This window comes from Tursiops truncatus, chromosome 20 (assembly GCF_011762595.2).
Source record: "Tursiops truncatus isolate mTurTru1 chromosome 20, mTurTru1.mat.Y, whole genome shotgun sequence".
Lineage (NCBI taxonomy): Eukaryota > Metazoa > Chordata > Mammalia > Artiodactyla > Delphinidae > Tursiops > Tursiops truncatus.
Window position 1 is genome coordinate 17,547,660 of NC_047053.1, and position 25,547 is coordinate 17,573,206.

General features: G+C 44.9%; 3 protein-coding genes across 17 annotated transcripts in view; 2 read left to right on the forward strand and 1 right to left on the reverse strand.

Annotated features, from left to right (window-relative positions):
- ATAD5 (ATPase family AAA domain containing 5) overlaps positions 1–14,051 on the forward strand; it is a 48,214-nt gene extending 34,163 nt beyond the window's left edge. The window contains exons 22-25 of one of the 5 annotated variants that reach the window (XR_012328628.1): positions 505–1,370; positions 1,822–1,980; positions 2,087–10,392; positions 12,091–14,051. Coding sequence is in view for 2 of the 5 variants with exons in the window: in XM_019927080.3 (XP_019782639.2) it covers positions 505–1,370; positions 1,822–1,980; positions 2,087–2,165 (1,104 nt within the window). In the remaining 3 variants the exon portion in view is untranslated. Of the gene's footprint in view, positions 1–504; positions 1,371–1,821; positions 1,981–2,086; positions 10,393–12,090 lie in introns of those variants that run through there. The other 4 variants (XR_012328629.1, XM_073797759.1, XM_019927080.3 and 1 more) reach the window with 4 other exon arrangements.
- Positions 2,953–10,558, reverse strand: TEFM (transcription elongation factor, mitochondrial). 2 transcript variants are annotated; one of them, XM_004324553.4, is made up of 4 exons: positions 10,075–10,558; positions 8,372–8,835; positions 7,093–7,242; positions 2,953–6,269 (listed from the first exon to the last, which is right to left on the reverse strand). In XM_004324553.4, the coding sequence occupies exons 1-4, from the start codon at positions 10,556–10,558 to the stop codon at positions 5,832–5,834; spliced, it is 1,536 nt and encodes a 511-aa protein (XP_004324601.2). In that variant the 3' UTR covers positions 2,953–5,831. The 2 variants fall into 2 exon arrangements, with proteins under 2 accessions (XP_004324601.2, XP_019782642.2); XM_019927083.3 differs by having other exon boundaries at positions 3,050–6,269; positions 10,054–10,558.
- Positions 14,052–21,116: 7,065 nt separating the features above from the next.
- The window catches only part of ADAP2 (ArfGAP with dual PH domains 2), a 33,671-nt gene continuing 29,240 nt past the window's right edge, over positions 21,117–25,547 (forward strand). For 3 of the 10 annotated variants that reach the window (XR_012328506.1, XR_012328507.1, XM_019927085.3), the window contains exons 1-4: positions 21,123–21,336; positions 22,203–22,333; positions 24,023–24,114; positions 25,243–25,322. Coding sequence is in view for 3 of the 10 variants with exons in the window: in XM_019927085.3 (XP_019782644.1) it covers positions 21,243–21,336; positions 22,203–22,333; positions 24,023–24,114; positions 25,243–25,322 (397 nt within the window). In the remaining 7 variants the exon portion in view is untranslated. Of the gene's footprint in view, positions 21,337–22,202; positions 22,334–24,005; positions 24,115–25,242; positions 25,323–25,547 lie in introns of those variants that run through there. The other 7 variants (XR_002174779.3, XM_019927084.3, XR_002174782.3 and 4 more) reach the window with 6 other exon arrangements.

Consider the following 25,547-nt stretch of genomic DNA (forward strand, 5'->3'; position numbering starts at 1 on the left):
ATTTTCAATGTCTAGTAAATTTATGTTCTTTTTCATCTTCCCAACACTCACTTCTGTCTTTTGAATCTTAAGGTTAACTTAAATTTACCAGTAATTTTTACAGGCTTCAGATTTCTGATTTTAACACATTGTACCACTTTGACAAATGGTGCATAGGCCTTGCTCTAAATGTATATTATTGAATTTAGAATAGAACTTAGAAATATTTCAGATAAAAAAAGACAATTTCAGAACAGTAGTTTTTAAGCAAATGAGCTTCTAATTATTGAATTAGGGTATATACTGACTATTAGAGAATTTAATTTTTTAAATTAACAGTCTAAATTAATCTTTTAGACTCATGATACTATTTGATGTATTAGGGAAGTGTAGGTTAATAAAATTATGAGGGTTAGCGACTCATTACTTTGAAAATAGATAGGAATGACACTATATTCATATGGGTAGAAAAATGTTCAGACTATGTACTGTTATGACATTTCTTTACTCAATATTGTTTTTCAGCACAAAATCAGAACAAAGGAAGAATGGCATAAGCTCATCCAGCTTCTTACAGAATTCCAAATGAGGAATGTAGATTTCTTATATAGTAATCTTGAGTTCATTCTACCATTACCTGTTAATATCATTCCAGAAACAGAAAACTTTTCTGGTTCATCAGTAAGTGTGGACACCAATGCAGCAACAAAAAATATGAAATGTCTTGCTAGGAAACTTTCTGAAGGAGAGAAGCCATTGAAAAAGTCACAAAAAAAGAAACATAAGAAAAAGATGGTAATTTTAGATGATAGTGACTTATTTGACACCGAATTGGACTTTTCTGATGAATTTATTAGGCTTTCCTCTGCATCTTCTCCAAATTCAGAAGAAAGCAAAGCTAGAGATAAAGAAAGCAATCCAGAGACAAAGAAACTAAACACATGTCTAGAGTCAAACGTTGAATCTATTCCTCGTTCTCCTAAAACACCAGCAGAAAAGAAATATTCTGTCCTTGTTTCTCACTGTTTAAATTCTCTCACCGAGTTCATGGACAACATGTCCTTCTTAGATGCCCTTTTAACTGATGTAAGGGAACATAGGGAATTTGGTAAAAATGATTTTGGCTGGACAAATGGAAAGGTTAAAAGTGGACTTTGTGATGAGTTTAGTCTCGAGAGTAGTGATGGATGGACCTCTCAAAGCTCTGGAGAATTAAAGGCAGCTGTAGAAGCTCTCAGCTTTACTAAATGTTCTTCTACTATTTCAAAAGCATTGGAAACCTCCCTGAATTCTTGCAAGAAAGTAGGAAGAGATCCAACAAAAGAACTTACTTTTTATGTTTCGCAAAAGCGCAACAATGTACACTTCAGTCAGTCAGCAGCTAATTTAGAGTAAGTCTTGACTTCTGTTTACTTTTCAATAATAAATGATAAAGCGGAAATTATTAGTTTCTTTCTCTTACTAATTTTGAAATGCTGGCTTTATTGATCATGGTAAGCCCTTCATATTAATAATGTAGCTTCTAATGAGACAGTTAAGGAGACCAGCCTGATTGCTGGGAAGAAAAAGTGAGAGATTGGGGTGGGGGTTAGGTTTGGGAGACTCTTGGATAACAGGGAAGGGGTCTGGATTTGCTGTGCAGACAGCAGGTAGCCATTAAAGTCTTTTCAGTATGGGAGTGATTGATGTGTTGAAAATGATATAGAAAGTGAATCTGGAATACAGTTAATCTAGTCTAGACCAGAAGCAGGGAGAAGCAGAGACCAGCAGCTGGTTTTGGGATTGTTGCATTTTTATTGGGCATTAAAAATCAAAAAATAATGCATTACTTTTAATTTACAGCAGTGCTTGGAAGAGGATAGCAGTCATCAAAAGTGTGTTTTCTAGCCGATCTCTTCCGAACCTGGGTAATAGACAAGCTAGTATAATAGAATACTTGCCAACTCTGCGAAACATTTGTAAGACTGAGAAGCTAAAAGAACAAGGAAAAAGTAAAAGAAGGTAGTTTCTATAAAAACATTTTACATAACTATTTCAAGACTGATAAATATTCTCATCTGATGGAACTATTAATATTAAAGTATGTTTTTCCTTGTAATTTTGACAGATTCCTGCACTATCTTGAAGGAATTCATCTTAACATTTCAAAAGAGACTATGAACACTTTGGCAGCTGGCTTCCCTTAATATCCTACATTTACAGTGCCTTGTACAGATTCTTACATGGTCCTTAAGAGACATTTTTTTTTTTTTTGCAGTACGCGGGCCTCTCACTGTTGTGGCCTCTCCCGTTGCGGAGCACAGGCTCCGGACACGCAGGCTCAGCGGCCATGGCTCATGGGCCCAGCCGCTCCGCAGCATGTGGGATCTTCCCGGACCAGGGCATGAACCTGTGTCCCCTGAATCGGCAGGCGGACTCTCAACCACTGCGCCACCAGGGAAGCCCAAGAGGCATTTTTATAGTGATTTTCATGGAAGAGTTTATTTCTCTTAATGTACATTTAAAACATACTATTTGTATATTTCTTATTAGTGTGTAAATATTTAAAGTGAAAATTACAAATTGTATTTATAATTGTGGTAGTGGTGGGGTTTTTTGAATTTTTTTGTATTATCTGATTTAGCGTTGTTGGAGTATTTTTGTGTGTGTGTGAGCTGTTTCTAGAAGGTAGAGTTCACTGAATATTTCTAAAGGTGCTTCAGTGCTAAACTAATCCATAATTTTTCCCCTTCTGGTGACCCTTAATCCACACTGTGAATGTGAATCACCTAGGTGATAATGTTTTTTAAAAATAAGTTTACACAGGGCTTCCCTGGTGGCACAGTGGTTGAGAGTCTGCCTCCCAGTGCAGGGTACACAGGTTCAAGCCCTGGTCTGGGAAGATCCCACATGCCGCGGAGCAGCTGGGCCCGTGAGCCACAGCTACTGAGCCTGCGTGTCTGGAGCCTGTGCTCCGCAACAAGAGAGGCCGCGACAGTGAGAGGCCCACGCACCGCGATGAAGAGTGGCCCCTGCTCGCCGCAACTAGAGAAAGCCCTCGCACAGAAATGAAGACCCAACACAGCCAAAATAAATAAATAAATAAATAAAATAAGTTTATACAATCCAAAATACAAAATAGCATGTATAATACATAAGCAAACTTCCTAGGAAAGAAATTTCAAAAAGGAAGATCTTCCTGATAAAATTATTTTTAGCGTACTCATCCAGTATATTTTTACCATGTGAATCACTGAACGCTGACAAGGTGAAATCAAGATTATGAATTGTAGTTTTCGTAAATCTTTCTTAGCAACCATACAAATGTGATATCTTGTATATTTTGACAATTCAAATCATTTGTACATTTTTCTTGTATTTTTATATCATTGGTGTTTTATTTCATAAAGATATTAATGATAATATAAATATTTTGGACAAACTGCTATTCACTGAAACTGTAACAAAGGATTCTACCCTAGGATTTCTACATGATAGCCATTTCGACTTAAGGTTATATTTTTGGAGAAAGTATATATTTTTAATTACAAGATTTTAAAATACCACATTTCACTTAAAATCATTTTTGCAATCAGATGTATCTGAAAATAGTTTCCTATTTCAAGTGTTTATATTATATATTAGCTTAATATTCAGTTACATTATCTGGTGAATTAATTTTCACTTCAAAAGATAAGGATCCTAATTTTGTACAGTTGAAAAATAGATGTATACCTGTGTACAAAATGTTTTTACCTCTTATTTGTTCAACCTACCTTTTCTTGTATTGATAGTACACTGATTTAATTAAAGGCTAAAGCTGAAAGACTGCAATGTTTAGAGAGTTCCAGATGTAATCATCTGGGTAAATATGGATATTGTATAGGCTTGGATATAGTCTATATCTTATAGGTTTTGTCCCTGTACAAAAGAGAATAACATCTAAGGCATTTTTTTAAGTATATGGATTTATTATTTTCTACTGAATGCAGAAGTCCACTACCTGTAGAGCATTTACCAGTTAATTTGGTCTTTAATTATTAGAAAATTCGGATAATCCTCATCAATTGAGGAACCAAAGTAAAATAACTCCATAGAATTGTATTTAAATGATCAAGAACCAAGAAATAATGGGGGTATTTTCCTCCCTAATAGGGACACATTTAATATCTTTTTTTTTAAGGTTAAGCATAATTTTGGGAAATATTTTCTCAATTCTTAAAGGTTCCTGTAAGACTTAAGATTTACTTTTGTGATAAAAGTAACCAAATTTTGATGACTCTTCAGTACTTAGCATCTTATCCTATAAATGTCTAATTTGGACACATTTCACTACAGCTATTTCTAGAAATGTTGAGAAGTAGAATGCCACACATCTGGCATGAACAATTGAATGGTTGGTGAAACTGTTTACTAAAGTATAAAACAATGGCAAATGACGTGGTCTGGAGGAAAGAGAATGATTTCAGATGTGTACTTGGAGGTATCTACAACAGTTACAAGGTGGAGATGCTCACGTATACAGTCACATATGTAGAGATTTACATGTGCACGGCCACAGTCTAGAGTGTACATCAGACTGCCTAGGGAGTTGGAGGTGCTGGAAGGGAGGACTTCCATGTATTTTATAGATTTCTGATTATTTGAATTTTTTTTTTCCCAACAAGTATACTTCACTTTTAGATTAAAGGAAAGAAAAGACTTAATGCTTTGACATCAGAGAGACTTGGGTTCGGTATAGGTGAGATATAATGAGGGCCTGAACTAAGGCAAATCTAATGGAAATGGAGAGGTGTGGGGGAAAAAGTGCTACTTTTCTCAAAAGATGGTCTGTTAAGTAAAATATTTCAAAGTTTAGGGCTTCCCTGGTGGCGCAGTGGTTAAGAATCCTCCTGCCAATGCAGGGGACACGGGTTCGAGCCCTGGTCCGGGAAGATCCCACATGCCACGGAGCAGCTAAGCCCGTACGCCACAGCTACAGAACCTGCTCTCTAGAGCCCACGAGCCACAACTACTGAGCCCGTGTGCCACAACTACTGAAGGCCGCAAACCTAGAGCCCGTGCTCCGCAACAAGAGAAGCCACTGCAATGAGAAGCCCACGCACCACAACGAAGAGTAGCCCCTGTTCGCTGCAACTAGAGAAAGGCCTGCGCACAGTAACGAATACTCAATGCAGACCAAAAAAAAAAAATTTCAAAGTTTAAAAATGAGCCTGTTGGGCTTCCCTGGCATTCCAGTGGTTAAGACTCCACGCTTCCACTGTAGGGGGTACAGGTTCAATCCCTGGTTGGGGAACTAAGATCCTGCATGCTGCACGGTGCAGCCAAAAAAAAAAAAAAAAAAGCCTATTAAACAAAGCTTATTTGTTTTGGGCTTAATAGATTGAGCTGATGAAAACTCCCTTCTGGAGGCAGTGCATCAAACCACATTGTACTTTCAGAGTAAGAAGAGGATTCTACAAGCTGTGTTATCAGTTATATTTAGCTTTATTCCCATGATGAGCACCATCCAGAAAAATCATTATTCCCTATTTTAACAGTATGAAAATAATGCAAATCCTTTAGTAGAGATGGCATTTGCCTTTCAAGGAAGATAACTTTGTTTCTTGTTTTGGATGTTCAGGGAACATCTTATTTTTTAACGCTTAAACCCAAAAGGCACAGAATCTCATATTTATTGATTTAGCCTTGGTTTATTATTGCGTAAACCACTCAGTAGCCAAAAGTCTGACTTGAAACATCTAAATACACTCAAACTTATGTTTTCTTCTCCATTAACACGGATGTTCGAAACAGTTGGTTTTAAAACTTCAGACGTAATAAATATAAATTAATATGACATTAAGAACATGTAACATACTAACCTCAGAATTTTAAGATTCAGTATTAAAAACTGCCAATTCATAAAAGGCAATAGCTTGTAATAATGAATCATATAACTCTTCTACCCTGTATTGTTCAGTAGATGAAAACATCTGTCTGTAGTGGACTATCTTATCTAGTGGGAAGAATACCCGAGGCTCTTCTTTCAGTACAGACTCTGAGAGGAGCTGCTTCACTACCTCTTTTCCACTAGTCCGTGTGTCACCAATCATCAGTTCAAAGTGCTTCCCCACTGCATTTCGATTCATGCTCAGCACCTGATGATGGCCATCCTGGGTAAAAGTTGTATTCAGCAAGGCATACAGCATGGCTTCCATGATATGAAAATGTAATAGTATAGGAAACAGAGATGAGTTCTGAAATGAAGGTCCTGTTTTCTCCAGGACATAGAAGTCGGCTTTAGGCATCTTTGAAATAACTGAAGAAATCTTTTTTTTTGGGGGTGGGGGGAAGGAGGGAAGATAAAATAAGTGAACAGAAATAATTCATTAAGTTTTATTGTTTGGGCCCCCTCTCTGTCCCACTTCTACTTTTTAAATATATAACTTACATAATATTGCTATTGACAATTTTGAAGTAATTGAAAAAGCATTTTATGAAGGGGTCAGGACAGCCAAGTTCTTTCTAGTAGGAACAAGCTGAGCTAAAACAAGTCAGTTAATCCTCCTAATTACTAGTTTCTTCATCTGTACAATGGGCTTCATAATTCCTAAAAACTATATTGGCTTTAAGATTAGACACAATTGTATTATTTAGCTTTTAAAAAATTCTAGGGTAGAGTATAGGGTTGGAATAACTAGCCTAGAATAAATCACCTCTGCAACTGACTAATCACATCATATACTTGATCGAACCAGTTTTCATAGATATAATCAGGATGATCATTACTTACTGCCCATCTCACCAGGTTTTGAAGACTAAATGAGACAATAAGTAATAGTGTTTGAAGAATAAGCTTTATAAAAATAAAAATAAGAAAAAAGAATAAGCTTTATAAATATGGTAATGAAGTTTCTTAACATTTAGACTTTACCACTGATTTTCTCAGGATCTGCCTTTGATTCATAAGGCATTTCTTAAAATAAATGATTCAATTTTTAAAAAATCATAAGTGATGGAAAACACAGGAATGGGTGAATAATAAGTACCCAAAGAAAATCCATCCTTACTATCTTATTTCATTCCTTTTAGGACTAAAAGACTACACAAGGAGCTCTAGCAGGTAGGGATTTGGAGGTGTAACTGCCTTACCTCTTCTAAATAGACCGACGATAGGTATGTTCCTTTCATCAATCGGCAGTATTCAGTTTGCTGCCAGTCCAGCACTGCCAGTTTACGATCAAGGTGAGCCCAGGCAATTCTTCGAGTACCGGAAACAATGGATACAATACTATTAATTGCCTAGAACAAAAAAGGCTGGTTTAATTACAAGTGTAAACATTTTAACAGATGTAAACTTTAAGATACAAACTCAGAAATCCGAATTAGTTTATTAATAGAAATATATTTACAGTTTATGAACTAAGAATTGTTAAAGAGTAATTATTATTAAAAGGTAACCAGTAGCAGTCTTTTACTTGTTAAACAGAACTTTTACTTGTTCTCAGCAACTAGCTCAAAGTAGGCATTCAAATATTCAGATGTTGCTGGGGAATGTGCTAGATACTGGGAAACAAGGGACATAACCATATATTATAAGAAATGCCACCATACAAGTTACACTGTAGAGAGGAGGAATGGTCAGGAAGACTTATTGGAGGACTAGGAGAATGAGTAAAATGGTAAACAGGGAGTTATTTCACCCAGATGTCTGCAAATACAGGCTGACACCTCTCACTCAGGCAGTGGAAGAAAGAGTGCAAGTGGGAAAAGGGCAGAGGGGTAGGCAAATTTCTGCAAAAAGTAACTTCCTTTATCCTGAGAGCTACAGGGAGCCACCAAAGCATACAACATTCAGGTGTAACACGAGATACACATTTCAGAAAGAACATGGACAGCTGTGTGGAAGATGGACGGGAGGCGTCTAGACTAGAGGTGGGGATTTGTGTTAGGTACCTGTTGCATGACAAAGTACTAAGAATCTAGGTCACAGTGAAGCACAAGAAACAGATCAGAAGTAATAGGAGTAGAATTAATATGTGAGATGAAGGAGGAGCCTAGGAAAACAGCCATATATCTTCTCAACATTCCTCCTAAGTAAGTCTTGCCCAGACCTACTTCTCTACATCCACTGTCCTTTCTTCCTAGAATGCCTTCCTCTTCCTGCTAGCCTAGTTAGCTTTCCATGATCCAGGCTGAGTTCTTCTAGTAAAGATTCCCCAACCCACAGTTCTCTCCTCTAAATTACCAATTTAGTACATCTCATTCTTTGAGAATAACCATATAATAGATTATCTATTTATATGTGTATCTCTGGGCCCACCAACTAAACTATAATCTGCCTGAAGAACCCCGTCTTGGTGCCCAGAATAGTGCTTTGGTTCTCAAATATTTAGGCAGTATAAGACGCATTAAGAAAAAAAGAGTATACCTTAAGTCTCTCTCTTCCTATTTCTGGTTTGATGAGCTTTCTCAAGAGCCGATTTTCCTGTAACTTCCTTTTTTTCCCTCCAGTCTCTGGATTAAGAATGGAGTTACAAACTTGAATGGTGGTTTTATACTGGAACAAGGGCACATTCATTAAACTCCCCAAATTCTGAAATGGCCCAAACTTTTCTCTGTGCTCTACAATACTGAGGGACTTTTTTCCACGAAGCAATGTGAAAGCTTCAAGTTCTTTATTAGACGCTGTATTCAACACATGCAAGATGGAAGCCTGCTGTTCTGAAGAGAAGAGCTTGTCAAGTGCCTTTCCAGACTCCTTTGCGTTTTCATCAGAAAAATCAACATGGGGAATAATTTTCTTTGGTGCAGTGGATTTTTTCCGACAGCAGGAATTATGTAGGCCCTGGAATAAGGAGAACCCTAATGGAACTGGAAAACATCTCCACCTCCCTGAAAGGAAATTTTAGCAAAATGTAAGTTGAGACGTCTTAGTTCCTTTTAGCGTTAGTTGTGGCCTAACCAGAGCCTTTGCAAAGTGACATTGACTTTCCTATAATTTAACAACTAGTGGGGCTTCCCTGGTGGCGCAGTGGTTAAGAATCCGCCTGCCAATGCAGGGGTCATGGGTTCGAGCCCTGGTCCGGGAAGATCCCACATGCCGCGGAGCAACTAAGCCCGTGCGCCACAGCTACTGAGCCTGCGCTCTACAGCCCGCGAGCCACAACTACTGAAAACCGCGTGCCTAGAGCCCGTGCTCCACAACGAGAGAAGCCACCACAATGAGAAGCCCGCCCACCACAACAAAGAGTGCCCCCCACTCACCACAACTAGAGAAAGCCCGTGCGCAGCAACGAAGACCCAATGCAGCCAAATAGAAAGAAAGAACTAGTGGATCATATCCATAAGAGATATCTTCTGATTTCTATGGATAACGCCTAGGTTTTACTACCTAGAAATCTTATTTTATGTCCAAGAAGCATGTATTTAAAAAATGATTTCAACTGCTTAACGTTTTTGAAATTTTTAACCTTAGAGAAATCTTTTTCCAATTAATAGATCTTTTTAACAATATTTATCTTCAATAGTTTCTTTCTCATCCAGTGGAACCAAATAAAACTAAATTTTAGGGAATTCTCTGGCGGTCCAGTGGTTTAGGACTTGGTGCTTTCACTGCCAGGGCCAGGGTTCAATCCCTGGTGGGGGAACTAAGATCCCGCAAGCCACATGGCGCAGCCAAAAATAAAGAGAAAAACCAAATTTTATACGTTTATAATAAATGTTTTAGCTGAGTGGTAGGTTTAAGGGCGGTTTTTATTTTCTTTTGTACACTTTTCAAGATTTCTACCATGACTATATTTCTACAAAGAAGAAAAACCATATAAAGAGCAACTTTGTAAAACCAATGGAAACTTTGACATTGCGGCCACAGAACAATAACGCATCCAGAAGCAAGCAAGCAGCCGTTGGACTCTGAACCCTCCGCCCTCGGCGCAGTCCGAGGAGTCGCTCGTGGACCCCTAACCCAGGGAAGAAAGCACAATCGCTCCTAGGCTCGGCGACCAGAACCGCCCCGTCAACTCAGCGGGGACTCCAAGAAGGAGACCTGGACACGGGACCCAAGGGGGAAATACTCCAGGACCAGGGGCTAATGTCAGACGGGAGATTCACCGAGTATTGCAGGCACCCTACCTCCCGCCAAGAGGAGACTAGGGACGTTCATCTTCCACGTTAAGGCAGTAGGGTCGCGCGCCCGTCTTCCTCCACTAACTTCCGGTTCCTGCGTGCTTCGCCCAAAACCGCCCGGCCTTTCAGTAGAAAGGTTCCAGCGGAAGCAGCGTGCCGGCCGGCCCGAGGTTGTTTCCCGCTGGGCTGTTGGCAGCCGCTCCGCTGCGCCTCTGGGCAGACGCCGGCCGGGACTGTGCCGGGATCCGGAGCCCCCGGGTGCGCCGCAGGCTCCTTCCACTGCATCCGGGAAACGGCCTCGCCCTCTCCGGCCCGTGACTGCCGGTGAGCAGAATGTCTGGGAAGAGAACGCCTGGGCGGGTTTTAGCCTGTAGTTGGCAAGATCCCTCCTTTGGAGAGACTCTCTGGGTTTATTATCTAGGCATACAGATTGATGAGCTCCTATTGGGGCCCCGCCTAGAGTCTGGTGGGGGAGCGTGGGCAGGAACATACATAACCAAATCACCAGGCAAAATGGAGTAACTGGGACAGGTGCGAGGTGGTGTTTCAAGAGCTCAAGGGGGGAACTGTGTGAAGGCAGCCTTCAAGGAAGGGAGAGGTAGGAAGAGGTGGCTTTGACACTGGGCCTCGGAAGTATCCTATTTGGAAGAGATGGAGGGAGCCGAGGCTGGCTCCAAATTTGGCTGGCCCTCGAATGCAGAATGGATCAGCTGAATAGTTCCACGAGGTAACTCGAAACCACCGGGGCTTTTGTAGAGTCAGATTTGAGGTGTGTTTCTAAAAATTTGGGCATATGTCGAAGTGTGAGGCTGGATTGGAGGTAAAGAGCCTAGTAGCAAAGTGTATTTGGAAGCTAGTGTATCTTCTCAAGGGACAGGCAACCATAAGGAATTGAACCTGGGAGGCTGTGTGATCAGGCCACTCAGGATGGCTGTTCTCTTGCTCTCTGTACATACCCTGCTGGAACAGTCCCTGCTTCTCCTACACCCTACTCAGGTGGCTGACCTTCGCTCCTAATCATGGAGCCTAATCAGTAAATGCCTTTGTACTTGCCCCCGGCCCCTGCTAGTGATTTTTCTAATCTATAGCCCAAAACATCTCCACTGGGATAGTTTATCAAAGGAGCAGTGAGGGGCTGTGCTCCTCTGCTGGTTTCCCTGGTAACCAATGTACCCACCTGACGTCATTTCCCTCTATAACTGGTAACCTCTCCCCCCCACCCCCCGCACCCAATGAAGACTGCTACCATGTCCTGCCCTCCACCATGTGGGGCTGCTCCAGAACCCTTTTGCTTCATATGTGTAAGATCCCTTATCCATTAAACCATTGATGTCTCTGTTGCTAACTCTGGGTTCTTTCAGGAAAGATGGGACGACTTTAGCTAATTTTGTGAAAAACAGGGAAGTCAGGAGGGCGGTGGCTTTGGGAGGGAAAGATGGTGTGTTTGCGTTTTTATGAGGCAGCAGTGTCTGTGTAGCTGTCCAGGAGGTGGTGGAGATGTGGCCAGTTATAAGTACTCATGAGAATTCTAGGATTCTTGCCAATTTCTGCGGAACTTAGGAATCCAACACAAAATAAAGCCAACTTTTTGTGCAAAATTCTCCAAATCAATGGGAAATAATTTCCTTTTAACTCCAAGGCTTATTCCACTTAATGAGGTGTTAATGAGTTGAAATGTATCCCTCGGAAAAGATTGTGGCCTTATTTGGAAAGAGGGTCATTGCAAACAATCAGTTAAGATTAAAATGCCGTCACACTCCAGGGGGTGGGGGGCAGCTAATCTGATATGACTGGTGTCCTTATAAGAAGAGGACCCTGTGAATGCAGGTGAAAATGGGGGCGGAGCTTAGAATGATGCATCTACAAACCAAGGCCAAGGGTCATCAGCAAGTCACACATACCACAAGCTGGGAGGCAGGCATGGTGCAGATTTGCCTGCAGAAGGAACCAACCCTGCTTGCATCTTGATTTCAGGCTTCTGGGCTCCAGAACTGTGAAAGAATACATTTCTGTTGTTTTCAGCCACCCAGTTTATGGCGATTTGTTACAGCAGCCCTAGAAAACCAATACACGAGGCCATACGGAACACTGGTGATTGATGCTTTCTGAGAGGCTGTGGTTCACTGGCAAGATACAACAAATGACTTGCTGTCTGCACAACTTAGTTTCTCATCCCCTGTGAACCTCAGCTTCCTCATTTGTGAAATGGAGGTAACGGTACCTGCCTCACACCGCCAGGAAATCCTGCTGAGAGGATTTCTCGTTAGAGACTGGATGCAGAGAGCCTGGCATAGAATAAGTGTTCAGTAAATGTTACTTCCCCTATTAAACTTTCATCTCTCCTTTGGAGCTGATTATTAATGACCTTGAGGGGAAACTCCCTCATTCCTCAGAGCATTCATTCAGAATTACTTTGACAAGAGCCTGGAAGTAGTAAGAGGCCACCACTATGCATGACTTACTGTAAATCAGAATCAGTGGGTTCAAAATGAAAGTCATCATCTTCCCCAGAAACTAGCCCCTCACTTCCCTGTTTTTGTTGCCCAGATACAGATAGCCCTGGCCCTTCCCATGCCTGTGTCTAGCCCGTTATCTAGTTCCTGTGTTTTCAAAACTTTTTTGAACGTGACCCAGGACACATTGCTGATGTACGTGTGAAACAAAAGCTTTATTTAAAAATACTTGTACCAACAAGGACCTATACTAAGTATTAGTATACTAGTATATACTAGTATAATGGAACTATACTAAGTATTTTGTAATAACCTATAATGGAAAAGAATCTGACAAAGAACATATATATATATATATATATATATATATATATATATATATATATATATTTAACTGAATCACTTTGTTGTATGCCTGAAACTAACACAGCATGGTAAATCAACTATACGTCAATTTAAAAAAAGAAAGAGGGGCTTCCCTGGTGGCGCAGTGGTTGAGAGTCCGCCTGCCAATGCAGGGGACATGGGTTCGTGCCCCGGTCCGGGAAGAGCCCACATGCCGCGGAGCGGCTGGGCCCGTGAGCCATGGCCGCTGAGCCTGTGTGTCCGGAGCCTGTGCTCCGCAATGGGAGAGGCCACAGCAGTGAGAGGCCCGCGTACCGAAAAAAAAAAAAAGAGTGGGTGTGTGGGAATTCCCTGGCGGTCTGGTGGTTAGGACTCGACGCTTCCACTGCAGGGGGAACAGGTTCGATCCCTGGTCGGGAAACTAAGATCCTGCAAGCCGAGCACTGCCAAAAAAGAAAAAGAAAAGAAAAAAAAAGGTAGGTGAGGTTCTGTTTGGGACCTAAGTGGGAAAGATTTTATACCCTGATAAAGAGTGGGAGGGGGTGTGGGAGGGGAAGCGGCCACCTCTCTTTTCTTCTTGGAGCTCTGGTGGTGGGAGGATGAAATCAGAGGAGCAGCCATCTCTCCGTGGACAGGCAATGCTGACGAGGGCTAGAAGAACAGGGCTTGATAACATTGTTTAGCTGCGGGACAAACCCTGGAAACCACCTACCTGCAGACTTATGGTTCAGTGAGGGAATAACTGACCTTGTTTAAGGCACTTTCGATCAGTATTCTGTGACTTGGAGCTGATCACTTCCTGATTAAGATACCCACTCAGGAGGTGTTCTGGGCACCTCTCCTCTGCGCCTTTGTGCCTGCTGGTCCCTTTCCCTAGGATGCTCTCTCCCTAAAATGATCTGAATTCTGCTCACCTTTTCAGGGCCAACAAGGGTACACTGAGAAGCCTTCCATTATCCTGAGCCAAAAGCATCCTCTCCCTTCTCTCAAGCATGTGACTCATATCTCCCTCATAGTACAAACATGAACCATAAGCTTTTTGGGGGGTTTTCGGCTTTTGACCGTGTGTTTTTGTCTCCTTATTTGACTCTACATTTTCCCAAGGTGACCTGGAAACTACCAACTAGAATATATCGAAAATCCATTCCTGGTGGCTCAACAGTCCTGGAGACAGAGGAGCTCATGGTATGCTCAGACCCTGGCATCAGTCAGTCCCGTGTTTTAACCCAGCAAAGCAGCGGTGTGAACTGGGGCAAGTGACATCACCTCTCCGAGCCGCTTTAGATCCGTCTAGAGTGCAAGAGGGATACGAGCCATAATTATATCCCTTATAATACCCAGCACATTGCCTGGCACACATGGGGATTCATTAAGTGACTGTTAAAAAAATTAATGAATGATCACATATAATATATTCCAAAGGTTAATTTTCTTTAGGAAAAATATTAAAAATTCATGCTCCATAACTTCATGATCTTAACATAGGCAAATATTTCTAAAATAAGAAATGAAAAGCATTAACCGTAAAGGAAAAAAATGTATAAATTGGATCTCATTTAAGTTAAGAACATCTACTCACTAAAAGACACCAGTGGGGGACTTCCTTGGTGGCGCAGTGGTTAAGAACCTGCCCGCCAATGCAGGAGACACGGGTTTGATCCCTGGTCTGGGAAGATCCCACATGCCACGGAGCAACTAAGCCCGTGCGCCACAACTACTGAGCCTGTACTCTAGAGCCCGTGAGTCACAACTACTGAGCCCACATGCCGTAACTACTGAAGCCTGCACACCTAGAGCCTGTGCTCTGCAACAAGAGAAGCCACCGCACTGAGAAGCCTGCTCACCTCAATGAAGAGTAGCCCCCACTTGACCCAACTAGAGAAAGCCCACATGCAGCAACAAAGACCCAAAGGGGCCAAAAATAAATTAAAAAATAATAAAACTTTTAAATAAATAAATAGACAAATAGGTGAATTCCATCAGATTCTTCTGCATGACTATTTGAGCTTCCCCTGTTACACATGCCTGCCCGTTATTTCTTTCCTTCAGAAAGGAAAACACCTCCAACAAGGACCTACTGCATAGCACAGGAACTATATTCAATATTTTGTAATAACCTATAAGGGAAAAGAATCTGAAAAAGAACATATATATATTTACTTACATATATGTATAAATGAATTGCTGTGCTGTATACCTGAAACTAACACGATATTGTAAACCAACTGTACTTCAATTTTTAAAAATTTTGTTAAAAAGAGCAACCTAGGGCTTCCCTGGTGGCGCAGTGGTTGAGAATCTGCCTGGTAATGCAGGGGACACGGGTTCAAGCCCTAGTCTGGGAGGATCCCACATGCCGCGGAGCAACTAGGCCCGTGAGCCACAACTACTGAGCCTGCGCATCTGGAGCCTGTGCTCCGCAACAAGAGAGGCCACGATAGTGAGAGGCCCGTGCACTGCGATGAAGAGTGGCCCCTGCTTGCCACAACTAGAGAAAGCCCTCACACAGAAACGAAGACCCAACACAGCAAAAATAAATAAATAAAATAATAATTACATCTGCAAACATCCTTTAAAAAAAAAAAAGAGCAACCTAAATGTCCATCAGCAGAGGAATGGATAAAGAAGATGTGGTACATATATACAGTGGAATATTACTCAGACGTAAAAAAGAACAAAATAATGCCATTTGCAGGAACATGGATGGGCTTAGAGATTGTCATACTGAGTGAAGTAAGACATAGACACTGAAAGACAAATATCATATGATATCGCTTGTATGTAGAATCTAAAAAAATCATATAAATGAACTTTTTTTTTTTCTTTTTTTTTTGCGGTACGCGGGCCTCTCACTGTTGTGTCCTCTCCCGTTGCGGAGCACAGGCTCCGGATGCGCAGGCGCAGCGGCCATGGCTCACGGGCCCAGCCGCTCCGCGGCATGTGGGATTTTCCTAGACCAGGGCACGAACCCGTGTCCCCTGCATCGGCAGGCGGACTCTCAACCACTGTGCCACCAGGGAAGCCCTAAATGAACTTATTTACAAAACAGAAGTAGAGTCACAGATGTAGAAGACAGACTTATGGTTACCAGGGGATGGGGGGGGGGGATAAACTGGAGATTGGGATTGACGTACACACTACATATATAAAATAGATAACTAATAAGAACCTACTGTATAGCACAGGGAACTCAATACTCTGTAATGGCCTATATGAGAAAAGAATCTAAAAAATGAGTGGATATATGTATACATATAACTGATTCACTTTGCTGTACAACTGAAACTAACATAACTGTAAATCAGCTATACTCCAATAAAAATTTAGAAAAAAATTTTAAAAGAAAGGAAAACACTTTTGTGACCTCAAATCCTCTCACTTTATTGTTTATTATTTTTTACCCCCACTCATTTCTTCATTTATTTCACAAATATTTATCAAATCCCTGTGTTGCTGCAGACAGTTGCCGGGGATAAAATGGAGGGCACACTGACCTGGCCCTGTCTTCACGAAGCTTAGATGAGTGAGGGAGACCAACTACAGTAGATTGTGGTGCTTGAAAATACAGTGTTAAAGAGGGAAAATACAGCGTTAAAGAGGGAAAAGGCTTTGGGCACAAAGTTACTCACTACGGTGTTATGTATAACAGCGAAAAATCAGTCACCATCTATGTATCCAACAACAAAGAAATACATATACCCTATGGACGACTACATAGCTATTAAAATGATGTCATGCATAGAGAATGGACTTGAGGACATGGGGAAGGGGAAGGGTAAGCTGGGATGAAGTGAGAGAGTAGCATTGACATATATACACTACCAAATGTAAAATAGATAGCTAGTGGGAAGCAGCTATGTAGCACAGGGAGATCAGCTCGGTGCTTGTGACCACCCAGAGGGGTGGGATAGGGAGGGTGGGAGGGAGATGCAAGAGGGAGGGGATATGAGGATATAGGTATACATATAGCTGATTCACTTTGCTACATAGCAGAAACTAGCACAACATTGTAAAGCAATTATACTCCAATAAAGATGTTAAAAAAAAGATGTCATGAAGCATCTATAGTAATATGATAAGAGATATAATGTAAAGAAATTTTTAAAAGGATATAAAATTGTATGAAAAATATGGTCCCAATGATCAAAAGATGTATAAAAGACCAGAAGGAAATTTATGAAATATTAATCAATATTAGTGGTAGGACCATTAAAAAAACACCATTAGGTTGAACTGCATGACACTACTACTTTTGTAAGTCAACTTTGTACATTTCAACATAATATTTTGTTGAAAAGGGCTCAAGATGAACTTGGATTTGAATCCCAGCTCCAGTACTCTGTATCATCCAGTATGTATCATCTCAGTTGTGTAACTGTGGACAAATTCACTTAGATTCTCTCTCGGGGCCTCAGTTGCCTCATCTATAAAATGGGCATAAAAATAATCTACACCTCAGGGTTTTATTGAAGAGCAAATGGAATAATGCCCATAAGGGGCCTGACATACAGCAATCCCTGAATAAATGGTAGCCATAACAGTGGGTGGCGTTTTCTTTCTTCTTTATTGTATTTTCCAAATTTCCTATAATTATAGTTTTTAAAATTCTGTAACTAATAAACATAATTATTTAAAATTTCCAAGGGGTTGTGGTCTAATCTGTGGGGATCTTGAGCCCAGTCCAGAGCTGGGAATGTGGTTGAAGGTTTTCTTCTAGTCCTGCTGTGGCTGGGCTCAGCTCGACAGAGACAGTGACCCCGGGAGCAGGGCTGATGTTTGTGCTCTGAGGGATCCTGGGAGCTTTATTTACAGAGGACACTCTGTCCCAGGGCCCGACTGCCCCCTCACCCAGCAGCTGCCGTACGGACTGAGCCCTCGAGGGAGGCTGCCCCTGCCCGATCCCAGTACTCGGTGTCCGCTGGGTCAAGACATCCTTTGGCACAGAGTTCTTCCCTTAGAAGCAGCTCCTGGTTCCCGAATACAGAGCTGAGCTAGACTTTGATCATGTCCAGTCCCCACGAGGGGGCTACAGAGTCTCTCTTTGTGGCAATGAAAAAGGTTTGGAAATAAATAGTGGTGATGGTTGCACAGCATTGTGAATGTAATGAATGCCACTGAATTGTACACTTTAAAATGGTTAGAATGGCCAATTTTATTTATTTAAAAAATGTATTTATTTATTGGCTGCGTAGGGTCTTCGTTGCTGTGCGCGGGCTTCTCATTGCAGTGGCTTCTCTTGTTGCGGAGCACGGGCTCTAGGCACGCGAGCTTCAGTAGTTGTGGCTCAAGGGCTCTAGAGCGCAGGCTCAGTAGTTGTGGCGCACGGGCTTAGCTGCTCTGCAGCATGTGGGATCTTCCCGGACCAGGGCTTGAACCCATGACCCCTGTATTGGCAGGTGGATTCTTAACCACTGAGCTCCCAGGGAAGTCCCTAAATGGCCAATTTTATGTTATAGAGATTTTGCCACAATATTTTTACAAGTGAAAAAAAATCCAGTTATGGGAAGAGGACTAAAGGGAGAGCAGCCTTGTCCTGTGGGGTTTGCCAGACACCACAATAGAAGACCTGGATGTAAGCCCCTGTTCCCACCTTTGCTTGGCTATGATTAGGGTACCTTAACCTCTCATCCTCCATAAGGATAACAGGCTGCTCTCAGAGGGCTGTCATGGAACTCAAGTGTGATCAAATGGTGTGAAAGTCTCTGTAAAAACACTCAATATTTGTTAATTAGCATTATCCCTCTCCCTCTCCCCTCTCCCCAAAGAAAGAAAGAAGGAAAGAAAGAAACCCATCACCATGGGGACTTCCCTGGTAACTCAGTGGTTAAGAATCCCCCTGCCAATGCAGGAGTCACGGGTTCGAGCCCTGGTCCGGGAAGTTCCCACATGCCGCGGAGCAACTAAGCCCGTGCGCCACAACTACTGAGCCTGAGCTCTAGAGCCCACGAGCCACAACTACTGAGCCCGTGTGCCGCAACTACTGAAGCCCGCGCGCCTACAGCCCATGCTCCGCAACAAGAGAAGCCACCGCAATGAGAAGCCCGCGCACCGCAACGAAGAGGTGCCCCCGCTCGCGGCAACTGGAGAAAGCCTGCGTGCAGCAACGAAGACCCAACGCAGCCAAAAATAAAGTAATAAATTAAAAAAAAAAAAGAAACCCATCACCAACAAAGTTTAACAGTACCGCTTTTTGTTTGTTTTTGTTTCTTTTGTTTGTTTTTGGTAAACCTTGAGGCTTGAGGTTCTGGTGTTTTTTGTTTGTTTGTTTGTTTTGTTTGTTTTGTCTTTAGTTTTAGTTATTTTTTTGGCCACACCGCGGCATGTTGGATCATAGTTCTCCAACCAGGGATCGAACCCGCGCCCCCCGCAGTGGAAGTGCAGAGTTTTAACCACCGGACCACCAGGGAAGTCCCTTGAAATTCTATTAAATAGAAACTTCCAGAAATAAGGACGGGAAGAGAAGAAACTGAAGGAACCTCTCAATCTCTTGCTTCTCACCGTGAAGGAGATGATATATTTTCCCTTGGGTTGGCTTTTTTGGGACCTCCAGGGAGGGGACGCTGAATCTCAAGGTGTAAAGAGAGCAGCTCAGCGGGACAAAGGCACCCAAGAAGCTCCCCAACATCACTGTTCTGCCCTGGCAGCGGAGAAATGATGTCCTTTGCCTGTCCCCTCTTCGTTCCCCACTTCCCCCCTCGCCTTGCCTTCATACCTTAGGTTGCCTTTCCCAGATTTCTCCTGGGAGATTTATTTCTGTCCCTTTTTTCATCTAAAGCAGCGGAAATGAATCATCTTTCGGCCTGTTTGGTAAACAACCCCATGCCCTCTGACCCCTCTCTGGGCTCTCTCCCTGGTCCCTCTGGAGAGGTTCCTAGGCTAGTCCTCACCCCCACAGTCAAGACCCTCCTGGATGCTTACTCTTGGTAATGTCCCCTTCCCCCAGGGCCTGGAGGCTTGACCTCCTCCACCCTGGGGAAGATGGGAAATGACACAGAGCATTCCAACGGATGATCCCATGAGCTGACCAGAGGGGCAGGGGAAGCAAGGGAGCCACTGTGTTTTGAGGGCTTTGTGTGCCACGTACTGGCTCATCTCAATGACCCTATTAGGTGATCTCTCGACCCTCGTTTTACAGATGAGGTGTCCAAGCCTCAGAGAAGTGAAGGAACTTGCCCAAGGCCACACAGCTGGTCAGTGGTGAAGCCAAGATTCAAAGTCTGGATTCCTGAATTCATTCCATTATACCATGCTGCCCTATGTGTTCGCATGTGTATATGCATGTGTGTTGAATTGGGGATGCTGGCAGATCAGGTGCAACCCACCAGAATGGAAACCTAAGATGGTGTGCATTAAGCCTTATGCATATGACAGATATTTGCCTACAGAGGGGATGGCAAGTGTGCACAGTGTGTGCCTTACCAGGAGTCTGTGGATCACTGAGGATGGTGTCAAAGAGGGACAGAGATGGGGGAGGGGAATTCACGAAATGCCCAGATTCAAGACCACCTAAGCCCTGCCCACACCTCATGGTGATGGAACTTCACAGATAGAAATGCCCAGCAGTGTCCCTATTGGTGAAGCCACACTTCCTGGGGGACACAGTCATGCGACTATTTATTAGACTTCTAAAAATGTGCAGGTGCTTTTTCTAGGACCTGTGTGGGATACAGAAGTAAATCTTCTGACATCCGAGTATCTAGTGTGCGCATGTGTGTGTGTTGGGAGGGAGGAGGGATTAACATAAATATATAAATAACTGTAATGCAAGATCGGTAGAAAATGCTCAGGGCCAAAGGGCGAAATGGATCCAATAACGGTTGGTATTCTAGCAAGACCAGAAGCTGGAGAGATTACTCCAGGCTAGGGATCAAGGAGGGCTTCCTGAGGAGGTGGCATATGAATGTCTCAAAGTCTCTGAGTAGATGTAGGATCTATAATACCTCAGGAGAACGCTTTAACAGAAGTTAGATCCTTTTTAATCTGCCAAGGACATATGCCCTTATTCCTCTTTTACAGAGGTGTAAACTGAGGCCCAGAGAGGTTGACCAGGTTGTCTACAGTCGCAACGCTAGCCAGTGGCGGTCCAGGATTTGACCTCGGTCCAGGGTGACCGACTCCAAGCCCTGCTCTGGGTCCCTGCCGGGCGGGCGTGCGCCTTAGAGAGGAACGCAGCCCGCAAACAGGACGCGCCGGGGGCGGGACAGAAAGTCCAGGAGGGGCGGGGCTTAAAGTCCTGGGGGGCGGGACAGGCGGCGCGGGCGGGCTAGAGGCGCCGGGTTTGCGTCCCGCTCCACCTGCGGGCGAAGGCGCTGACCATGGGCGGCCGCAGGCCGGGGGGCGGCCGGACTGAGCCCTGCTGAGCCCACGGGGCCGGCCATGGGCGACCGCGAGCGCAACAAGAAGCGGCTGCTGGAGCTGCTGCGGGCGGCAGGCACTGGCAACGCGCACTGCGCCGACTGCGGGGCGGCAGGTAAGGGCGCGGCGGCGCGTGCAATCCGGAACGTGGGACCGGCCCCCGGCCCGCCGGCCCCCTCCTCTCCCTTCAGGCCCGTGCCGGTCCAGGACTCCCGCTGGATCCGCGCGTGGCCCTTATATCACCTTCGGACCCGGGCCCCCGGCAGCCCTCTCCTCGGCCAGTACCGCTCCCACCCGAACCCGGCCGGGCCGCCTGTTCTCCCCACTCTGGACCTCGACACTAGATCCCGGCCCCGGGTGCCCTGACCATTCTACTCACCTCCCCTGCCAGACACCCTACCCACCCGGACCACGGTCCTTGACGTCTTCCTTCCGGACCCAGCCACTTCCCACACGCTCGGATCCAAACATCCTACACACCAGGGATCCCAGACCCCGGACCCAGTTCTGCCCTGATGGTCCAGTGCCCCTTCCCCACCCGCCCCGGACGTCCCCAGGGTCCTCCCACGTTCCTGCTCCACAGCACTCCGACCCTGTGGACCCCGAGCGTCCCTGACTCCGACTTCCCCACCCGCAGCTCCCCAGCCAGGCGCCTCGGTGCCGGTCCCTTCCTCCGCGCTCTCCTCTAGGTTCCTCGGAGTCCTGACACTTCCACATCGCGCCCGCCTCAGCCTCTCGCCCCCATCCTCCTCGGGACTCCTTCCAAGATCTTCATCCTGGCCGCCGCCGCGCCAGGGCCAGTGGGCTGACCAGAGGGTTTCATGCTGATCTTAGTTCATCCAAGGCGGGGAGGCTAAGAGAGGAGTCATGGGCTGAGCTGGAAACCTCCCCAGGCTAACTGCCAAGCCCTGCCTCTCCCGGCGCCCCCTGCCCAACCCTGGTTTCTTCACCCAGCTCCCCTCCTGTCCTCTTGTCCCGCAGATCCCGACTGGGCCTCTTACAAGCTGGGCATCTTCATCTGTCTGAACTGCTCCGGAGTCCACCGCAACTTCCCAGACATCAGCAAAGTGAAATCTGTGAGACTTGACTTCTGGGACGACAGTATTGTGGAGGTAGCAAGGGGCGCAGGTGGAGAGCATTGGAACAGCAGAACTGGGGTGGAGGCAGTGGGCAGGGCGCTCCCATTCTACAGGGAAGGAAACTGAGGCCAAGAGAGGGGCGATAAGGAGCCAATTAGACTTGCCTTAGACGAGGCCCTGAGTTCAAATCCTAGCTCCATCACTTGCTTACTTACTAGCTATGAGGCCCTGCGCCTCCTATTTAACGCTGGTTGTGAACCCTTTCCACATCTGTGTTATAAAGATACCCCTTCATAGGGCTGCTGTAAGGATTAAATGCAGGCTCAAGGCAGGTACAAAGTACATAGTCAATTAACAGCTGCTGTTCTCATTCGCTGAAATCCTGGACTATAACAGAAGTATCCTGATTCATGGTACATAGTCCTCCTCCAGTCCCCCTAGCCAGGGAGGGGACCACTTTTTTCTCCTGACCTACAAAGATGGAGGACACCTGCAGCCCAGATAACACCATTCTGGCCAGGAAACCTTCAGCGAGCAGGCGGTACTAAACTGGGCTGGCTAGCTGAGGATTTCCGGGACTATTGGGGAAGCAGACCCATATTTGCTGAGTACCCATCTGTGCCATGCACTGTGCTAGACCACTGGGCTAGACACTTTACTCATTCATTCCACACGTTACTGTAAGCCTACATATGCTGGGTATAGGAGAGAGCAGTGAACGAGATAAAGTCTCTGCTCACATGGAGCTTACATTCTAGTGCAGGAGAAAGTTCTACTGGAAACCAGCACCTAAACCTGAGGGTCGTTTCTTTGTACCTTATCACTCCCCTGTTATATGTTCTTCGTCTTCATGGGTGAGATCCCTGAAGCTCAGGGGCTTAAGTATTGCCCAGGCATCACTCAGTGAATAAATGGCGCAGCTGGGATGCAGACCCTGCTCTTTTGAGATCCAAAGCCCATGCACATCCCACGACACAGCCAAGTGGCCACTGGGGAAGGGGAGAATAGGGTTCCCACTGCCCAAGGGACATGGATTAAAACCCTGATGTTTTTTCCACACGTGCCCTCACCCCAGATATGCCACTGCTGTTACTGAGTGCTGTTGGCCAGGGCCACTCCTGGCACATCTGCCTCTGGGTCTCTTGGGTGCCAAAGGCCCCCAGTGATCTTCCTGACCTACATACTCTATGGGGCGAGCACTGAACTTCTTCCATCCTCCAGCTCCATCTATCTCCTGCGGACTTGCAGGGGCTGCTGCTGGTGGTCCTGGCCATCTGTGGAGGGGGTGGGAGAAAGAACATGAGCTTTGGAGTTAGACAGGTCTGGGTTCAAATCCCAGCTCTCCACTGACTAGCTGTGTCACCTTGGGTAAGTCACCTAACCTCTCTGAGCCTCAGTGTCCTCACCTCTAAAACGGGGGTGGTAATATTACAATGGTTGAGCGGATCGAATGAACTAATGCAGGAGAGCTGTAAAGTGCTCTGCCTGTATGAAGCATGGTTGTTACAGCACCTCATTGCTCCAAGTTGGGGCTTCCCAGCAGCACAGATGACCAAGCTGGGTGGGGTGGCGGGGAGGAGGGGAAATGTGTCAAACTCCGGGAGGAGTGTCTCCTGACTCAGCCCAGGAGCCAGTGAGAACAGTGGCCTTCAGAGTAGACCGTGGTTTCATTTCACGTTTTTTCAAGTTCTAACATTACCCCAAGTTGCTGTTGTCTTGCAGTTTATGACCCACAATGGGAACCTCCGAGTGAAGGCCAAGTATGAAGCCAGAGTCCCTGCTTTCTACTATATCCCCCAGGCCAACGACTGCATGTGAGTGCGTGATTTCCTGGTTCCCCCTCACCCCCGCTCCCACCACTACCCCATCTCCTGTGTGGTGGTCTCTTCTACAGACACGCCCAGCAGGTGGAGCAGGAAAACGTTTGGTACATCATGGAGAGCACACAGACCTGATGAAAGCCCCTCTCCACCTTCACAGCTTGGGTTGTCACTTGCCCCCTCTGGGACTCAGTGTCCACAGCTGTGAAATGGGGCATTTTCTTTAGGATCTGTCCCTTTGACTTGATGTTCTCATAGCCTACAGTGATAACTAACTTGATTAAGAAGCCACCGGTATTTTAGCAGAACAAATGTGTTTCAGCTATTATACTTTCTACGGAGTCCCACCTGAGCTGTCCCACCTGAGCTCAATGTTGCTCCAAAGCAGCTGCTTAGGCCCCACCTAAGCACTTACCATGTGCTCTGCACAGTACAAGCCACTTTGTATGCATTTAAACCTCTCAACAACCCTCACGGGTAGGTAGGTATAATATTATTGGCATACTCCCCAAGTTCAGAGGAGTTAAGTAACTTGCCCTTGGTCACACAGTGGATAAATGGTAGAGTGGGACCAGGTCCCAGGTGGTCAGACCCTAAGACCGCTGCTCTGTCCAGTGTAGCATGCTCAGATCTCATGCGTGGGCCACAGGAAGAGGCTCTTGGACTGTCCTGGCTTAAGCTCATGAACACACAGTGGGATGTGGCAGAGTAGATGGTCCAGGGGAGCTGTTATCTGTCTCATTGACCTAGAGGGCTGAGGCTGAGGTTGGAATAGTGTAGTGGTGTGCATATAGCCCACTGGGGGAGATATTTCCCCCTGGGGAGACACTGGCAATGTCTGAAGACATTTTGGGGTTTCACAACTGGGGAGGGGGTGCCACTGGCATCGAGGGGGTGGAGGATGAGCAGAGATACTGCTAAACATCCTACAAAGCACGAGACGTCCCCCCACCACTAAGAATTACCGGGTCCCAAATGTTAATAGTACCCAGGCAGAGAATCCCTGGCTAGCCTGAGCAGGCAGCTGCTGTGATGCTCCCATCCTCAGCTGCGGGGTCTCAGAAAGTTGCCATGGGAAGAGGATGCATCAGACACAGCTGACTAAAGAGTCTCTCTTTTTAGGGTCTTAAAGGAACAATGGATTCGAGCGAAGTATGAGAGACAGGAGTTTATGGCTGAGGGGAAAACCATCTCACCCCCAGGTAAAGTTATTTTCATCATCTTTTGAGGGCTAGTTCTGATGAGTTCTAGAAAACAAAGTGCCTGAGTATTAGGAACAAGGTCAGCAGAGATATACCTGCCACCCTTGCTCTGGCCACAGAGGCCAAGTTGTGGGTTCCTCTGTCTGTGAAATAGCAACACATCGGCTGGTGGGGTTTTATGGTCTGACTGGCCGAGAAACACATTCGTCTCAGGTCCTTGCAGGG